Below are 19,660 nucleotides of genomic sequence, written 5' to 3' on the forward strand. Positions count from 1 at the left end.
TACGCTGTAAAAATTTCAGCTTGATATCTTTTTTCGTTTTTGAGTTATCGTGCCCACAGACGGACGGACGGACAGCCGGAAATGGACTAATTAGGTGATTTTATAAACACCTATACCAAAATTTTGTTCATAGCATCAATATTTTTAAGCGTTACAAACTTGTGACTAAACTTAGTATACCTTGCATATTACATATATGCATGGTATAAAAAAAAACATATAGATCCTAAAAGAAATTTTTTTCAATTGAAACAATACCGTCTATCTAAGAATACACAGTCTTCGTTGAATTTATGATGACGTAAACTTGAATTGTATATTTTATAATCTGTTATAATTCAAAAAAATAATTTTACATTATTAAATTATTTCTTTTATTTTATTTACACCATGCAATCAATGTTTGTTGTAATTCTAATTTAGTTTAAAATGTTCCGTCTGTGTGAATCATTTTATGAAATTCTATGTACAAAAAAATCAATAGATTTTTATTTCATTGTTCGTTCATAATCTTTGTGTTGTTCTAATATCATTCTCATATTTCAAATAAAATAAAATAATTATCAAACTATGTAATTGTGTATTTTGATATGCTACTTATGTTATGGTTTTAAAATTGATTTTAAAAAACAAAAAACTTTTTGAATTTTAAATATATATTCTTTGCCATTTTATGAAAGAATAATGTGACATTGTTCAGTTTATTTTTAAAACGTTTATTAATGTGTTAATTTTTAATAAGTATAGTTGAATTTTTTTTGTAAATTTTAATAATGAAAGTAACTAGTGATAGTTTAAGTAATAATGAAAAACAATGTGAGGAAAAAAGTGAAAATGTTAAAGCAATTTATACGAATCAGTATTGGATATCATTCGCAGGTAATTTTTCCTTTTATTAAGGATGTTTAAGCATGACAACAATGTTTTGATTTAAAGGCTTAAAAATATGTTTAATGTAAACTTTTATTCAAAGAATATGTGGTTTAAATTTTTGCTGAGGTATCAATGCAAATTTTTAAGAAAAAAAAACATTGAAAATCGATATAAAATACATTGCTCTTATGGAGAAATCTCAAATAACGACATATTTTGAAAGTTTTTGACAATTTTCACTTGAAACGAATGAAAACAAATTTTTAAAAAAATATTTTATAGAAAGTAAACATATTATAAACATAGAAAAGAAAAAACCACGTGTCTTTATCCATATAAGCGAAGTAGGGTAGATTTAGGGTTGAAATTAATTTTATCTTATTTTCAACTTTGATGATGAATTTGATTAAAACTTCATGAATGTAGGCGAGAAATAAGAATAAATTTTTTCGATATCTGCCTTGATTTTCGAAATTTTGAAAGCTTTTACCAATTATTAAATAAAGTAAGCTTTTAATTGAACCTGAAAGACTTCGAATTAAATGTTCCAAATTAAAGAAAGATCGAATTTAACCTTATACCAATATTTTTGTGACTCACCTGCATGTTTTCGAATGGCAGATAACTTCTAAAACGCTTTTTAAAAAATTTTAAGTTTTATTTCAATAACCGACAATTTCATTCATAGCCGCCAAAAAGGTGACTGTTTCGAAGATTGGAAACCTTATTATTATTCATTCTGGTCAAAATTGATATACTTTTCAACCCCTTTCGAGGCAGAAGCGAGAAAATGGGGTAGCTTGACCTAGCATCATTGATATCTTTTCTAAATTCTAATTGAGATAGAGTTTTTTATCATATTTTTCATGTTCTGATATCTCTAAAACTATTATAGATTTTAAACCGAAATCATTTTCAATATTTTGAACCGTAATCGCAAATATATTATAATAAACTTATTTCTTGAGAGAGCTACCTTAACAACAAATAAAGGTCTAACTGTCAATTAAATAATAAAATATTTATAAATTAAACGTGTGATTTTTTAATAATATTTATGTTTTAATATTTTCAAAAACAATAATATTATAATTTAAATATTAGGTGTGATTTAAAATAGCGAGGAATAATTTTTTTATATCTTTTTGCGTTGAAATCGTTTTGTATTTTGAGCATCGCTTATTTCGTTTTCGGTTTCGGTTTTCGAAGAATTATTAGTTTCTTTATGAGAATCAACTGTCTAAAAATAGTTTCGAAATAAAATATGGTAGTTATTTATGAGTGTTATGCTATCTCTTACCGTTTAGGATCTAAATTGGCTATTAAAGAAACCAGAAGAATCCGAAGGTCCAATCTGATGTCAGAACATGATGTCTCCTAATTCTGCAACTTATGTTTGTAGAGATTAAAATGGCTCACCTTGTATATGTGACCTATTTATAAAAAATAAAATTTTGATAAAATGATTAAATTGTTTTAAATTACACTCTATATGTTATAAGAAAATGAAAATAACACCAAACGAAATTATTAAAGAAACATTTTTTTTTTAATTTAAATAATTATATTAAAAAGAATTGGCCTTGTTGTCTGTTATTCACTCAAGCAATAATACACGGAATATAAAAATGTATCCATAGAATTCGTTTTATTTAACTTTATTGTTTCGCTATTTTGTCAAAACTATTGTTAAAGCTTTTTCTTTGGTGATAAGACTCGATTTCTCTCATTGTTTACTCGAAATTTGAAAAAAAAAATTAAACTACATAAATACATAGTCTTTTTGGTTCGTAAAAAGGAGTTACCTAGAAAGTTTTCCGTGAGTTTTCAAAATGGGTGATTTTATAGATTTTGAGGTGTTCTTTTTGAATTTCTACTTTGCTACCTCGTATCTTTGCCTCTCGCGCAGCTATATTGGAAAATTGGCGTCAAAAAGCTATTTGACATCGAAAAGATCCTGATTTGATAGAGCCAGGGACTCGAAGGAGCCAGGACTTCTCAAATTTATGGCTTAAAAATCTTTTATTACCGGAGACTCCGGTTTTGACGAATTTTGGTATCTTAGATATAATGAAGTTCAACAAACTACATTTGCAGTTAGTTAAAGATTTGACTGTTCCCTTTTCCATTTGATTGATTAATACGATGTCCTTTACTATGTAAAAATGTTAAAGTGAACGTATAGCAAGGCAGCATAGATGACAGTGAAGTAGTCAACATTGAACCTACCTACCTACGCAAACTTGCTATATGACAATCAATTCAATATTATAGTTTGTGATTATATTCCCTACACTCTTCGCATTTCTAGTTTTCGAAGAAAATAAAAAAATTATTAATTGTATCAAACATGCCAAAATTTATTGTTATATTAAATCATAATTGATTTAAGATTCTTCGAACTTGATTACGGTTTACAAATTAAAACTGTTGAAATAGCATCTACACTATTTTTTAATAAATTTCTTCGAAAAATATTATTGTTTCAAGTGACTAATACTTCAGAATACTGAACCAGTTTAATTTTATTATTGTTTGAAATTATTTTTATTAAATTACTAGCAGATACCCGCCTGCTTTGCTGGGTAATTTCAATTTTAAAAACAAATACTACCGTGTTATATGCCCTCACTTATCGTTCCTTTTGTCCCCAGTTTTGTGGATTTTATTTTTTTGGTTCGGAATCCTAATTTTTTTTGAAAATAAAATTTAGCCCACGATACTCGCTGATAACATAACTTGATCCAAAAATATCAACATCGATGCAAATCATCCCCAAAATAACTTTTTATCCCTTTTTAATCTCAATAAGCGATGAGTTTCAATCAAATACGAAACATGTCTTCCATCAACTCTGTTAAAGAATGTTTATGCAAAATTTGACTTAGATTGGACCAAGGAATCACGTTGTCCCATACAAACTTTATCTCCGTTTTTCAGCCCGAGTAGAATTTCAAAAAATCCTCGAATGCCTACACTACATTATACAAAGAACAAAGTTTCAGGTCTCTACGATCAGCATGTTAGGTTGTGCGTTGATCCGTCAGTCATTCAGGGACAAAGCATTTGATATGTATACCAAACTGACTTTTCTTCTGCACCCTCATACGGATGTAGTTTGCGCCCGGTCCCATAAAAATCGGAGTTTTACTATTATATTCTGATCTCAAATATTATTTCTTATTTCCTGAACTATTTGTAAAGTAATCATTTATTAAAGCATAAAACACTTCAGTAATTTATGTTAATTGAACGATAGTGTAAGTCTGTATAACTATAATTAATTTTATTTAATTATACATAAGATTAGTAAAGGTGAGAATGAGGTGAGATATTTTACAACATACAATAATTTAGATTGATTTGCAGAGCCCGTGCTTCATACTAGCTGACTAAACGCTACATAAACAAGTGAAAACAAACAATTGGCTGAGTTAATTGTTGAAATATCTTATATAGATTGATTACTCTGTCACATTACACATACATACATGTCACACATATATAACTGATATAGCCATAACATACATACTATACAATTTGCGCATAATTTGCGCTCTCACGGGTGAACAGTGATGTTTACAAAAAAATGTTTCAAACAAAAGTTGTTTATTTTTTTATAAGGAACATTTTTGACAATTAAACTTTTGTTCTATCTCTAACGGTTTACTTGACTTATGTTGCTCATTTAGGAACTCGACGTCACTTTTTACGTCCTAAGCACGCTATAAAAAATTCATCTTGTACTCAATGAATTATGACTATTTATTATTATTAAATTATTTTTACTTAAAAAAATTGAAAACTGTCCATATATTTTAGCTGTGTAAAACAATCCCTTTGATTGTTATGAACGTGGTATAAGTGAGATCAAAATAGGTGGAGGCTATAAAGCGGTGGTTTTTACTTTTAATCCCAGTGAAGCGGACGGATATCAAACTAGTTATACTCATAAAAATACGTCCAAAAACTTAAATAATGATCCCGGACCAATAAAAGTTTAACATGTTTTTATTAACAAGAAATCAAAAAAAAAAAAATTGACAAGTTGTTATTACTAAAATTTAAATATTTCTCCATGACGCTTATGGGAAATTTTATTTTATAAATATATGAAAACAAGATTTGTCTGCATATAAAATCAAATAAATTTTAATAAAAATTGTATACAAAACAATATTCTATATCAAATTTATGATACCCAAATTTTGACAAGCATAAAACATCTTTTAACTGTAGTTTTTAACTTCCCATGAAGTACAGGGAAGTTCTTGTAATCGGTTCAAAATTTTCAAAATTAGTACCATAACCGGGTACTTTTTTTCTCCAATTTTCTACAGAAGGGATTTTCTTGTTGGAATATGTTCAGGGTTATCATACCTGAATGTAACCCCAATTTGGTGGGATATATGGTGCGAACTTCAGTTGCCATCTTGGAATGCCCGTTTTATCAAATATCTCATAAACCGTGGGCCGTACGATAAAAATAGAAAGGATTATTTTCGTAGATAAAAATATTTTCTATAACCTTTATTTAAAACTTTTTTCTGTATTATGCACAGGTTTTTATTTATAGCACTCTCAATCTCTATTATCGAAAAACAAGTCTTCTAGTCTTTGTGTTAGAAGTAATATCACCTGAAATATTTGATAAACTTTCTGTATAATCATAAAAGAACATTTTATGTCCTTAATTGAATAATAGGTTACATAATATGATACAGAATTAATTAAAATTAAATTCATTATTTATAAGAAGAATTATTAATATTTCTATTCTGGGTTTTTTGTTTTTAAAATGCGACCTTGATTTCAATATTATTCTGTTTGAGTGCTAGTCTGATTTTTTTTGCAGAAAAGTAGTTATCGTCCTTCAAAATTACATGAATTTGCAAGTTTAAATAGATTTATTTTTAAGTTATAATGAATTAAAAATTTTATTGTCGGCAAGATACATATAATCTGGAATTCCCGCCTGTGAATTTTGACTATATAACCTAATTGCTTACTTAGCTAATTTTATTTTTATCGAGTTTCTTCTTAACCATAAAAGTCATTTTATCGATGATATATAATTTTGCTACAAACAAGAAATTAATAAAAATTACTGAATTAAAATCTAAAAATTGTAGACCCTTCGGTAGAACTCTAGGAGTTCCTGTACGCCGTATGTTAGAAAATTAACCACTGAATTCTAATTAACCAATAGAGGATCCACCAAACCTGATGATAGGATTGAGCCTGGCCCAGCATTGGTTTACCAAACCTTGGTTAGCCACCTCTTGCCCATGCCAAGGGTTATAAATCAAGTCCTGGTTTGCCAGTATTTGTCCATGATGATAAAACACACTCTCTGTTTCAGTAGTGTTTGATTGGATGAATTTGATTTTGGGGAGTGTATTTTTCATTAATTGATTATAATAAGAGTATAGGATAATTATCTCGTAAATTAGGCATCAGATCCAAATTTGGTAAAGAACATTTTCTTCTTTTTTTTCTCAGCTTTTTCGACAGACAATAGTTCTGCAGTCAATAATAGAACACCCTGTATAACCTGTATATTATTATATATATATTTAATTTTAATTTTTTTTCTTTTTCAGTTAGTTTAATGGCACTCAACAGTGGTATGTCAATGGGATGGATAAGTACAGCATTACCAAAATTAACTGGTTACAATTCACCTATTATAATCACCACATACCAAGGATCATGGCTGGTCTCATTATTAGAAGTGGGTTCATTATGTGGATCAATTATAGCTACATACACCTTAGATAGAATGGGTCGAAAATTTACATTACTTCTATCAGCATTTCCAACAATAATTAGTTCAATCTTATATGCAATTGCAACAAATGTACATTTATTATTTATTGGACGTTTTTTAAGTGGCATCACAGTTGGTGCAAATCGTTCAACAATATTCTTATACATATCAGAAATATCATCACCACAAATACGTGGTACCTTAAGCAGTTTTATGTTTATGCAATTAAATATCGGTTTATTATTACAATTTATAATCGGATCATATTTAACAATACAATTAAATTCATTGTTATTATTAATTATACCAATTATATTTTTAATAACATTTATTTGGATACCAGAATCACCATATTATTATTTATTAAAAGATGATTTAAAATCAGCACGAAAATCAATTCAATTAATACGTCAAACAAAACATATTGATAAAGAATTGAATGAATTAAATGATTTTGTACAAAATAATAAAATAAATAAAGATAATTATTGGAAATTATTAAAAATTAATAAAAAATCATTTTTAATTGTATTTGGTTTGATCGCTTTATTAAAACTATCAGGAAATGGTATAATCATGTCATATGTACAAGTAATATTCCAACAAGTTGATACATCGACCACACCACAAGTGAATTCAATCATAGTTGTATCTTCTGTATTTATTTCATCATGGATATGCACATATTTCATTGATACATGGGGTCGTCGACCATTGTTCATAACATCATGTATTGGTGTATCAATTGCATTATTTTTAATTGGTATATATTTCTATTTAAAATCAATAAATTTTATATATTTATCATATATATCATATTTACCAGTGATCGGTTTATTAACATTTAAAATATTTGAGAGTATTGGTATTGGACCAATCACACATATATGTATTTGTGAATTATTCTCAACGAATGTTAAAGCGATTGCAATATGTATAACACGGATATATCAATCAATTGTGTTATTTTTAATTATACAAGTGTATCATATTATTATTCATGAATTTAATTTGTGTGTGATCTTTTGGATATTTTCATTGTTTTCAATATGTTCAGCGGTATTTATTTTGTGTTATTTACCAGAGACTAAAAATAAAACATTGTCTGAAATACAAGATTCTTTAAAATAAAGTGTGTGATATTATAGCTATAATGTTTATTTATCTTAACATTTTTTTTTTTTTGGGTATAAGGCGCCCGGTATGAAAAAAATATGACTGAGTAAAATTCCTATGATCGAATGAACTGGCTACTGACTGGGAGGTTGTGGGTTCGAATCCATGCAGCGACAATATGAGTAATTAGAATTAATGGGGCGGTAACATTAATCTAACTGTCGTCGCTTGGATAAGATCGAAATAACCGACTTCACCTCACTAGAATAAAATTAATAAATATTAAAAGAATAATGATGTGGGTGGCCTCTGTTATAGATAGATATCTTGTTAGTAATGCGTGTGTATACGTATAACATACAAAGCATCAATTGTTCGAAATTGACAATGACTTGACGAGCACAGCACATTTCCAATTTATTTTGAAGTTTCGTTTTTTTATTGATATTGATATCAATAATTAATATGATTTGATGTGCACAGGGCCGGATTAACAAGTAGGCAGAATAGGCAGTTGCCTGGGGCCCCCGATTTTAGGGGGCCCCCAAAAAATGAAAAAGCCTTCTAAAATTTTCTTACAAACATAAAATTCTAGAGAGTGAAAGGAAATATAATCAGAACTGAAAATAAATTTTACTCAAATAAATAAAACTCAATTGGCCGCATTCAAAAGGCGACGACCGACGAACTAGACAATTAAGTTCCTAAAAAGGACATTTCCGACTACTTTGACAAAACTTATAGTCATTTGTATAAGATTCTAATGGAAGATCAATTAGCCGATGTATTTCCTAACACAGAAATAGCTCTTCGGATTTTTTTAACATTAATGATCACAAATTGTTCTGCCGAACGATCCTTCTCGCAATTAAAAAAAATCAAAGCTGCTGAAAGAGCTACAACGCGACAAGAGCGATTCGAGATGTTAGGTATACTTTGCATTGAGTCAGATTAAGTTTGTATTTTTTAATCGAAAAAAGAAGGGAACGGACGTGGAAAAAGGGCCCCCAAGTTGATGGTTGCCTAGGGCCTCGTTGAGGATTAATCCGGCCCTGGATGTGCAACATTTTACGTATAACATACAAAGTATCGATTGTTCGAAATTGACAATGACCTGACGTATATAGCACATTATACATTTAATTAATATTATTATTGTGGATTATTAATATTGATAATATTTTTCCCAATAGCCATAAAAAATGTAAATAGAATAAAAATATATAAATTATTTAAAGATTTTAATAGATGCGTTTATTTATCCTTTTTACATACTGCATCGAAAAAAAGGTTTACTTCAATCTCGATGAAATTTTTTGAAAATCATCGTTTTTATGATTCCCGTAATTGTGTTCTAAAATCCAGTGATATATGACCTTTTTACAGGAACCTACCATAATTAGGGAAAATAAGAAATATTTATCTCTGATATTCAATTGGCGTTTTAATTATTAAAATATTTTATACCAATAGAAGCAGTAAGCACCATAGAGTAAAGTTCACCTAATTTGATGGGATTACTACATACGAACGTTCGTTATGTATTATATTAATTCATCTGTTTTAAGAAAACTTGCGATATTTCACCCCACATCACCTCATCAGAACTTGGCACTCACGGAAACCTGAGATGTTTCACTCCACGTCACCTCATCAGAACTTACCACTTTATGTTGAATTTGGTCAGCTCATAGGCCAAGCACTTTATAGAGTGAATCAAGCCACTTAAATCCACAGCTGTATGTCTCAACTTTCGCCCAACATGCTTTTTGATGAGTGACAATAGCATAGCACTATACCTTTTGCTTCGATTTAGACGGATGCCTTCATAAACAACACAACAAAAAGCTTAGTTACGCCAGTCTACATATATTAATGTCTATCATTATATTACAGAATTCAATATTAAACTGTAAAGAAGTTTCCAAAAAACAAACATTCAACTTACTAGTGAAATTCCGCATGTTGATTCCCTTTTTTGATAAAAATGTATTCTTCAATAATGAAATTTTGGGGTTGTATTTAAAATGTTTAAAAATAATAACAAAACAAACAATTGAAAATTACTGATGATACTGTCAAAATGTGTCTTTTACCATACACAAAATATATTATGCAAAATGAAAAAACAGTTCTGGTAAGTTCATTGATCTTTGATTAATTATCTGACGAGAAACTAATCAAATTAGCATTTCTTGTGGATGTACCTAGTGTGGAAATCAAGTTTACGTCCATCAACGAATAACTGATGCAAGCGATTTAAAACATTATTACAATTTTGGTCAAAAGTTAGGCAACGGATGTTTTGGAATTGTCGTTCAAGCACAAGAAAAATTAACTGAGAAAAAATGGGCAATAAAAATAATACTGAAATCCAAGGCGAATGAAACTGTAAAATATACTTTTAAAGCATTAAAAAAGCTTTTGAGTACTTAAAAATTATATTTATATTGTTGGCAGTTAGGTGGTGAAAGTTTTCGATCTATTGAACGAGAAATAATTATTTTAAAAATGGTAAATCATCCTCATATAATACACCTTGAAAAAGTATTTGAATCACCAAAAAAAATTTATCTTATACTCGAATTGTGTCGTGAAGAATTAGCAACAGCATTTAAAAAGAAGAAAAGGTTTACAGAAGACGAAACCAGATATGTACTTAAACAACTTGTTTCGGCTGTATGCTACTTACATAAAAATTGTAAGTTTCAGTTAGAGTTGGTTTATTTTATGTTGGACCTTACAAACAAAGAGAACTAAAAATATTACATATGTATTATTATTTATTCTCTTTGTTCGTAGGGTCCAACATAAAAAAAACCAACTCTAACAAAGATAACGAAAGTTAAATATTCTTCTATACTTTTATACTTTTAGTAATAATCCATCGTGATTTAAAACTAGAAAATATTTTACTGGCTAAAAATCCTGAAGATCCCCAAGATCTTTTATACATCAAAGTAAATGATTTTGGTCTAGGAGTTATTAGACAGGGAATTGGTATTGATGATATGCTACATGATTGTTGTGGTACCCTCACGTACATGGGTAAACAGTTTCTGAATATTTTGTTAATTTTGTATTATGTTACTTTTATTAATCGAAAATGTTTCACGCAAATGTGATGGTCAATTGCTATTTTGGTTATAGCACGTATAAGAGTGGCTAAGACAACTATATATCCCTCTCTTATCTTGTCAATCTCTCTATTGCGATCAACCGTCTTGGCGGCGACTTTGAACTCTATGGTACGATATCCCGGATCGATTTTTGAAGTAATTTCGTAAACTATCCGCCTAAGCGTTAAATAAACCCGTTTTTTGAATTTTTTGGGTTAAAATTACCTTATAAACTGAGTTTCATCAAAATTGGAAACATTAAAATTTTTTCGATTTTTTGCAATTTTTTTAAGGGGTACCCTTAGAAAAAAATCGAAAAATCCAGAAAATATTTTTAGTTGCGGAATTTGATAAAACTCAGTTTATAAAATAAGTTAGACCCAAAAAATTCAAAAATCGACTTCATTTGACTATTGGGCGAATTGTTTTTGAGAAAATCGATACCTCGAATCGATTTTTGAAGTTATCTCGAAAACCATCCGTCTAAGCGTTTAATAAACCCGATTTTTTAAATCTTTGGGTTAATATTACCTTATATACTGAATTTCATCGAAATTGGAAATATTAAAAAATTTTCGATTTTTTGAAATTTTCTTAAGGGTACCCAGGGGCGTAGGAGCCGTATGGGCAGGGTGAGCAGCTGCCCACCCAGGAATTTCCCTGGGTGGGCCATGCCCCTTTGTTGAAGAGATTAAAAATTTTATTGCTCTATTAAAATTTCGTGTAGGATAATTTTAAGGGCAAAACAATAGTTTTTCACTAACAATTGACCTTTCTGCCCACCCAGCAAAAAAAAAATTTCGAACCTGCCCACCCAGCAAAAATTTCGTTCCTACGCCCCTGAGGGTACCCCTTAGAGAAAAATCGAGAAAAAAATTTTTAGTGGCGGAATTTGATAAAACTCAGTTTTTAAGGTAGCTTTGACCCAAAAAATTCAAAAATTGGGTTCATTCGATTATTGGGCGAATAGTTTTTGAGAAAAACGATACCTCGGATCGATTTTTATCTAAACAACGATAGATTGGGTCAATCATATTTTCGATTAAGATGTTCATGTTCAAAGGCTTTAAATAATATTCATATAAATAATATTATTATAATTATTTATATGATATAAATTATATTAATTATATATAGAATTAATTATTTAGCACCTGAAATGTTGGCTCATAATTACAATCAACAATGCGATGTATGGTCAATGGGAATTATTATGTATTTGTTATTAAAAGGACAATTTCCTTTTTTTTCTCATTGTGAAAAAGATTTAATGAAATCTATACGGAAAAAAGAACCATCGTTAGAAGGGATTAATCTAAATCCGGAAGGATTTCATTTATTAACAAAAATGCTAGCAAAAGACCCCATATTTCGAATTGCTCCATCAGAAATTGAACAACATCCATGGATCTTAAATCGAAGAATGTCTCAAGTGTATCACGATACTAATATTTTAGATATGATGAAAACTTGGAAAAATGAAATGATGGTTTGTTTTCAATTTTTACGATATGTTAAATATTTCATTCATACAATGTACAGCATTTAAGATAAAGACAGTTTAGAGATAACAAAGTTTCAAATATAGGTCCTACGGACCCATGACCCAATTGACCTAAGTTGCTCATTTACGAACTCGACCTCAATTTTTACTTCCTAAGCACGCTATAAAAACTTCAGCTTGATATCTCTTGGCAGTTGCGATACATTATTAAAAATCTATTTGAAAAAAAACCCTTTCAAAAAAGAAACTGAAACGAAAATTTTTGACTTTGGACACGAATAACTGTGTTCTATAAATCGTACCTAGTAAATCACCTAATTTTAATGAATAGAACACAAAATAAGCCGATCAATAATCAGATTAAAGATCTCCAAACAACCTCTCATTGAATGAATGAATAAAAATATCTAGTATCACAAACTTTTGAATCACCCCTCGTTGATTTACGTAACTGCATTGGAATATTGGACCTGGAAAAACAGTTATAGAATTCTAATATCACATAAAATACGATCACCACTATTATTTGTTCTTCTAAAAACTAATTATCAGTGCTATTATGCCATCTGTTGTAAACTTTATTACTTAGATTGTTCCAGAAATCAGCACTGCAGTACTAGTAGTCACTATTCACTTCATTTTAGAACTATAGATGTCATGTAACTATGTCTCTTACCTTATCTTATAGACATGATGCATTAGAATCCATTTTACCCTCAATAAATGTCCTTTTTAACTATTTGCCCTTGGAAGCTACAGTATCTACATAATTACAACATACTTGAACTACTTATCTTTATACCTCACTAATCATAACATTTTTTTTATTTTTTCAAATAAAAAATTATGTCCCCTCAGCTAAATCTATAATTAAAAATACTTACTTTGAACAAGAACTTTATTCAACGAAATTTTCTAAATTGATAAATCGTTCTCGTTAAAAGATGATTGATTTTTTATAAACAAATAAACTTTATTATTGTTTTATTACAAATAAATTAAATGACTAATCTAATTATATCAAAAAGAAAATGAAAAATGAATGTTGTATTTGATTTACGCTTTAATTGTTTTTTTTTATTTTTATAGACAACTGTAGGAAGTGAATGTGATTGGATTGCAACATCACAAGCACTTGTTGAGAATTCATATAATATCGCAACGACGGCAAATTTAACCATGAATTCAATTTTTGAAGATAATGATAATAGTGATCATACCGTAAATACGAACACTTCTCTTATTAAAAAATCACGACCTGTAAATGACAAGGAAAGCAACAAACTTCCCAAACCTAAATCAAGAAAAACACAACAGTTTAATAATGATAGCACGAGAAATGTGTATGGTAGAAGGGAAAAGGATGAAAAATCAATACATTTGAAGAGTATACCTTTGAACAAAGATAGAAAAGTATCTGACACATCAAATCCAAGTACAGAACATCGCACAACTATTACCAAACAGTAACATTTTAAAAAATAGATGAGAAAAAGAAAAATTACGATTTTCCTTTCTCGAAACACAAAAAGAAATCTTGAGATAACGAATTTTCGGGAATGATGAAATAAGAAAAATTAATTTATAATCTTTTAAATGTTTTTACAGTAAAATAGATTATTTCAGCAAGAATCTGTTGTATTTTTTTAATACTTGTTTAAAAATTCACCCCATATTATTAACATCATTTTTATTATTATTATTATTTTTTATTTTAAATAATATTTTTTAAGTAGTTCAAAGTCTTGTAAACATTGGTATGTGTAGTAAAAAATATTGAGCCAAGTTTTTTTTTTATTTCTTTTTTTGTTTTTTCAAATAATCCGGAGTATATTCCATATGCTTATGTTTAAAATTTTCTTTTGTTACGGAGTCAGGTTTTTTTTATGAAAACGAACGCAGAGAAAACAAAAGTTCACATTAATAATTGGATTAGCTACAACAATTTGGCGCTAAAAATTAAATTTTTTATTAATTATCCAGTCAAATTACACTTTGAAGGTTTACAAAAATTCCCATAGAGCTTAAATTGGTATGAATGTTCAGAATACTATTATAAATGAAATGTCTGAACTATTTTTGCTGAAAAACGCGAAAAACTTATTTTTGCAAACTTCCCCCCTCAATAAAACTTTTTTGCACAAGTGGGATTGATGGGGACTTTTCACAATTCATTTTTAATAGTATTCTGAACATTCATACCAATTTTTAGCTCTATGGAAATTTTTGTAACCTTACTTATATTTTATGGACTAATTTGACTGGATAAAAATGAATTTTTATTAAGTCGTGAACTTTTGTTATTGTAAACAATCGAAAAGTTCGTTAAAAAAAATATAATTACATTCTCATACATACAATTCACATAGACTACACAACTCAGATTAGACTAAAACTGTCACTCACTGGCGCTTCTCTTATACTTTTTTGGATGATCAAATCGAAGAGAATAGCACAGCAGAGCAGTAAAAACAGCATTCACTACACGATTATTGCGTTTACTCTATAAATAAAGTACAATTTACTTAAGTTTCTAATCCTTTGACATCCCAATTCTCATTATTTTTAAATAAATTGTAAAAAAAAAAAAGAAATACAACAAAAAAAAAAACATCAAAGGATTACAAAATTAGAACATTTGTTTTATTCCATACAACTGCTATTTTTTTTATATCGTTTTAAGTATTTTTTTTGGAAAACACTTTTGTACAAGAAGTAAAACTTACGGGTTTTAATATCAATGACAATTTTAAAAACTCAAAAAATTCACTTATTCTCTAAAAAAAATTTAAAACTATTTTACACAGATTGGACATTTTTTTGTTATACAATTTTTGATGTTAATTATACGTCATTGTTCTCAAAAATAAATATTAGGTTCATTCTAAATGATGATGCGTGAGAGTGTGGTCGGTCCTCAAACTCCAGGCTGTTGACATAATTGCATGGTGTCCATGGACCTTGCTTCAGCTTCACAATATTTGACACATCAGATATATTACTTGTTTTTTTTACTGCAGACCACCGTAATATTTTCATATTTTCTTTATTAAATAATTAGTTTATTTTAATTAAAAAAAACCTCCGACACACTTTTATAACTTATTGAAAATCTGGAGTTATTTTTTATCCATTGTGTTTGTTTACTGGTTTCCTTTTTGTCCTCGTCATTTTATTTTAATTTAAATATGTGAATAATGATTTTACGATCATTTCCAAGATATTATATATATGAAAAATATTTTTTTTATATACTATTTTAGTTTATACTTTATACAAATTACAAAAAGATCAATAATGAACAGCTATTTTTAATTAAAAATTATATAAAAATTAAGACAAAAATTAAATACGAAGAATAATTCAACACGAAAATAACTCCAAACTTTCAAAGAAAAATGAATAGTGCTTCATTTTTAAATATGAGCACATGAGTCAATGTCTTTCGCATAATATTTATTCACACTGTGCACCAGTATTATGCATCTTCATCTTCCTCTTCTATTTCTGCTTCTATTTCTTCGTCTTCTTCATCTACAAAAACATCAAATTAAGAATGATTAGCAAAATAGTTCATATACGCATCACTTAATTAGTTATTACCTTCTTCTCCTATATATTCTTCTTCACCTACTGGTAAATCATCTTCATCATCTTCTTCCTCTCCCTCAACATCTTCGTCATCGTCTTCTTCTTCATCTCCTACATCTTCCGCATCAGAGCCCGCTCCATTTTCAGCCTCTTTTTTTGATTTTTTTACATCGTCATTTTTGTCCTGTAATTTAAAAATATAACATGAATATAATCAATAATATTTATACATATTTTTGTGGCATTTGAGCGTTAACTGAGAATTACGGTAACTATCTCGGCCCGTGCAGTAAACAGCATCCGTGGCTTCCGATATCCGTGATTATTAGTATTAAAAGAACATGCTACTTTGGAAATATGTTTGCCTCTAGTCTGATTTTTCCTAAACGGTACATTTTTGGACTGTAAGTTTATTTTTTTCTCTTATAAGGCATGGACAATAAAAACATGCTGGAGAAATATCTAAGAATGATTGCGATTTTTGACGCCGATAAGATTAATTAAATTACCAAACTTTAGAGACCTCGCTTAGCTTTAAAGATATCGCGATCTTCTTCGCATTTATGGTTAAAACGAGATATATTGACTAAGGATTTAAATCTGTAACACAATGTATAAGTCAATAAACAAATTATTTTTAAATGCACTGAAACGCTGCTTCATATTAACCAATGCTATTAATTTTTCATGCCTCAATTAGGCGCAACTTGATTTCTTTTAAACCAAATATCCTTGCAACGGTTTAAATGTTCAAGCCAATTTATTTATAGAATCTCTTAATTATTTTTCCAAGATAATGCCTTAGAAAGTTTCTTGGTTTTTTTTCTCTATATCATTTAACCAAGTTGGCGCGCTTTGCAGACATCTGTTAAATAACAATTACATTCTCGCTTTAGGGGTCCAATTCTAATTTGGCGCCTTAACTTTATTCTCAAGAATGTACAAGCACGCGCCAATTTAAAAAACAAGCCGTAGATCAATTTTTTAAGGCCTAAGAAAGCCTCTTGGATATTTTTCCTATATCGTTAAACCAAGTTGGCGCGCTTGCAGGCATCTGTTACATTCCCGCTTTGGGGGTCAAATTTTAATTTGGCGCCTTAGATTTATTCTCTTGAATATACAAGCACGCGTCAATTTTAGAAACACCTCTAGTACAATTTTCTAAGCTATTTAATCAAGGTTTTTTTATATTCCAAAATTTTTTAAGATGTTCATTTAAGCGTAAACAGAATAAAAGCGTTACGATAGGTCATTTTGCTCTTCGTTATTTTTTACTTTTCAGTGCATTTTAATTTGTTTTGGAAAAGTTTTTCTTTTGAAGTCGGTTTTCTTTTTGTTAAAAGTTCTTTTTAGTGATTTTTAGTGAACTTGAAGTGCACCAACTAATTTATCACTAAAAAAAGAATCATTGAAATCGATTGGCGTGATATTGAGTTATTCGTGCATACTTAATGCAAATTTAAGACTTTTATGATTTTCTCATGGATACCGTAATCAGAACTCGACCAAAATGAAATGGGACCACACGGGAAGCACCAGCTTTCAAATAGATAAAGAATTATCAAAATCGGTTCACCCAGTCGAAAGTTCTGAGGTAACAAACATAAAAAAAATACAGTCGAATTGATAACCTCCTCCGTTTTTGTTTGAAGTCGGTTAACAAGCAAATGGCAAATCTTATACAACTTTTGTGGTAATAATCTTACTATTATCATAAAAATAATAAAAAATGAGATGAAAATATTCAATAGAACGAAAACGCTTGATGGTAAATTAATTGCAAAAGTGTATATTTTTATCATTTCCTAACACAAATAAGTACATATCTTTCTAACCTTGTTTATAAGCAAACTGGTTACACTTCTCGAGGTATTATAAAAATGTATATTATTTTGCATAGTGTTCTTATTTGGTATTCAACTAAGATAAAGATATGAAATCCGTTTGAAAATATACACAAAATGATAAAGACAACATGATGTTAATATTGAAAACATATACAATTGATATACGCATGCGCCAAGTTGTGTAGTAGTAGTTATACTATCGAACTAATCAATCATGGCATTTAAAGGAAAGTTTTTTAATTCATTCATGGATTCTATTCATAAATTCTTACATTTACAATTTGTAAAAAGGGCAATTAACGTAAACTATCGTTATTACACAAACATTTTAATAAATATTTTAAGTTGTCATAAACATTTAAAATTCATAAACGCCATGTTTTTATTAAAAAACAACATGTCAAATAAATATAGGAAATGATATTACTTAATATGTTTTGAAATTTCATAATAAATTTAAAAATATATACAAATTGATAAAATTATTATTAAAAAATTGTATCTATTATCGAATATTGTTTAATATATTGATTCAAAAGACCGCCATGTTCACATGAAGTTACCTAAGCCTCCTACAGGGACGCCGATGTAAACTATGGCGGGACGCCATCAACCACCATGTTTTAAGCATTTACAAATAGTTATTTAAAAACGTGCTCTGTCATAAGAATATTATTTTGGCCTAATTTCAATAAAAATACGCAAAAATAAATTTGATATCAACATATTATAATCAATTTACAATAAACAATACTTGATCAATATCTCTTACTAGTCCAAAATGTGGACGGAAGCATCATTCAATAAACAGTTTACTAGATTTAAATATACAATCACCGCGATTAATTTAAGTATGACTTCATAAAAAAAATTGTATATAGCATTTTAAAAAATCAATTAAGATAAAAAAAAATTTATAATCACAAAATGGGAAAAAATAAATATTAAAAATGTACATACCTCCGCTGCTCTTTTCGTTCCTTTAATTTCACATTTTCCATCACCAGCGGCTTTATCGTTATCTGCTACCTTTTCCAAGGCAACCTCAGAATTATTTTCTTTAGCACTCATTATAGTAAAATAATAAAGTTTTGAACTAAAATTGAGCGTAATCGATGTGAACGCTAAGACAACCAAACGCACGACTGACCGGCAAACACCTCGCTTTGTTCAAAAACGAAGATGGCGCCGCTGTATTCAATACGTGGTTTGATTGGTTAATATACCGGTTTTTAAAATAAAAATAAATTTATAAATTTGTTATGTAGGAATCAAAGATAATAAATTATTAATTATTTAAAAAATAAAATTATCCTTAATTAATTATTAAAACAATAGTTATTAAATTTTTTGTGTAACAAGGGAGGGGTTCGAGAGTATGATAGGGTTTCTGTTTTATCTGGGCAGGAGATTAAATTTGAAAAGCTCACCTAGTTTGAAAAGCTAACACCAGGTGCTTTAATAAATTCGCTTTTTAAGTTGTAAATGGGGTGAAATATATTTTATATCCAGGGTAATATATTAATGAATCAAATAATCAATAATTGAGTACTTCAGTATGGTACTAAAGTCACCAAATTTGAACTCCTTCTCAAGTTACTCAAACATGATAGAGGGAATGATAATCTTAAAGAATAATAAACACTCTTTTTTAAGAGCAATAACCATACAAGAATTATTTCAATTTTCAAATTTTATTGGGTCATATTTTTAATACTATAAATAAATTTATTCTTATAAATAAGTAAAAAAAGAAAAGTAACTAAATAATATAAGTAGCATAATTATGGAATTTGTGTAAAACAAAGCCAGATGCACACTACTTAATTAAAACCTAGAT

At 28.7% G+C, this 19,660-nt stretch overlaps 3 protein-coding genes across 3 annotated transcripts; 2 read left to right on the forward strand and 1 right to left on the reverse strand.

Moving 5' to 3' along the window:
• The first annotated feature begins 732 nt into the window (after nucleotides 1-732).
• On the forward strand, nucleotides 733-8,253 carry LOC123295859 (facilitated trehalose transporter Tret1-like). Its single transcript, XM_044877321.1, has 5 exons — nucleotides 733-879; nucleotides 6,477-7,052; nucleotides 7,206-7,406; nucleotides 7,455-7,577; nucleotides 8,243-8,253. Exons 1-5 carry the CDS (start codon nucleotides 774-776, stop codon nucleotides 8,251-8,253), a joined length of 1,017 nt encoding a protein of 338 aa, XP_044733256.1. The 5' UTR covers nucleotides 733-773.
• A 1,541-nt stretch (nucleotides 8,254-9,794) lies between these two features.
• Nucleotides 9,795-10,573, forward strand: LOC123295860 (serine/threonine-protein kinase 33-like). Its single transcript, XM_044877322.1, has 4 exons — nucleotides 9,795-9,896; nucleotides 9,971-10,150; nucleotides 10,220-10,438; nucleotides 10,562-10,573. The coding sequence occupies exons 1-4, from the start codon at nucleotides 9,843-9,845 to the stop codon at nucleotides 10,571-10,573; spliced, it is 465 nt and encodes a 154-aa protein (XP_044733257.1). The 5' UTR covers nucleotides 9,795-9,842.
• A 4,130-nt stretch (nucleotides 10,574-14,703) lies between these two features.
• LOC123294505 (acidic leucine-rich nuclear phosphoprotein 32 family member B-like) lies at nucleotides 14,704-18,988 on the reverse strand. Its single transcript, XM_044875556.1, has 3 exons — nucleotides 18,781-18,988; nucleotides 15,986-16,157; nucleotides 14,704-15,916 (listed from the first exon to the last, which is right to left on the reverse strand). Exons 1-3 carry the CDS (start codon nucleotides 18,889-18,891, stop codon nucleotides 15,861-15,863), a joined length of 339 nt encoding a protein of 112 aa, XP_044731491.1. The 5' UTR covers nucleotides 18,892-18,988; the 3' UTR covers nucleotides 14,704-15,860.
• Nucleotides 18,989-19,660: the final 672 nt, after the last annotated feature.

This window comes from Chrysoperla carnea, chromosome 3, assembly GCF_905475395.1.
Source record: "Chrysoperla carnea chromosome 3, inChrCarn1.1, whole genome shotgun sequence".
NCBI lineage: Eukaryota > Metazoa > Arthropoda > Insecta > Neuroptera > Chrysopidae > Chrysoperla > Chrysoperla carnea.

Coding starts and splice junctions, on each gene's coding strand:
- LOC123295859 (XM_044877321.1), top strand. CDS start 774: ATGAAAGTAACTAGTGATAGTTTAAGTAATAATGAAAAACAATGTGAG. Junction 880..6,476: donor GTATTGGATATCATTCGCAG/GTAATTTTTCCT, acceptor TTTCTTTTTCAG/TTAGTTTAATGGCACTCAAC. Junction 7,053..7,205: donor AAAATCAATTCAATTAATAC/GTCAAACAAAAC, acceptor TAAAACTATCAG/GAAATGGTATAATCATGTCA.
- LOC123295860 (XM_044877322.1), top strand. CDS start 9,843: ATGTGTCTTTTACCATACACAAAATATATTATGCAAAATGAAAAAACA. Junction 9,897..9,970: donor AAAATGAAAAAACAGTTCTG/GTAAGTTCATTG, acceptor GGATGTACCTAG/TGTGGAAATCAAGTTTACGT. Junction 10,151..10,219: donor AATCCAAGGCGAATGAAACT/GTAAAATATACT, acceptor TATTGTTGGCAG/TTAGGTGGTGAAAGTTTTCG.
- LOC123294505 (XM_044875556.1), bottom strand. CDS start 18,891: ATGAGTGCTAAAGAAAATAATTCTGAGGTTGCCTTGGAAAAGGTAGCA. Junction 16,158..18,780: donor GAACGAAAAGAGCAGCGGAG/GTATGTACATTT, acceptor TTTAAATTACAG/GACAAAAATGACGATGTAAA. Junction 15,917..15,985: donor AGAATATATAGGAGAAGAAG/GTAATAACTAAT, acceptor ATGTTTTTGTAG/ATGAAGAAGACGAAGAAATA.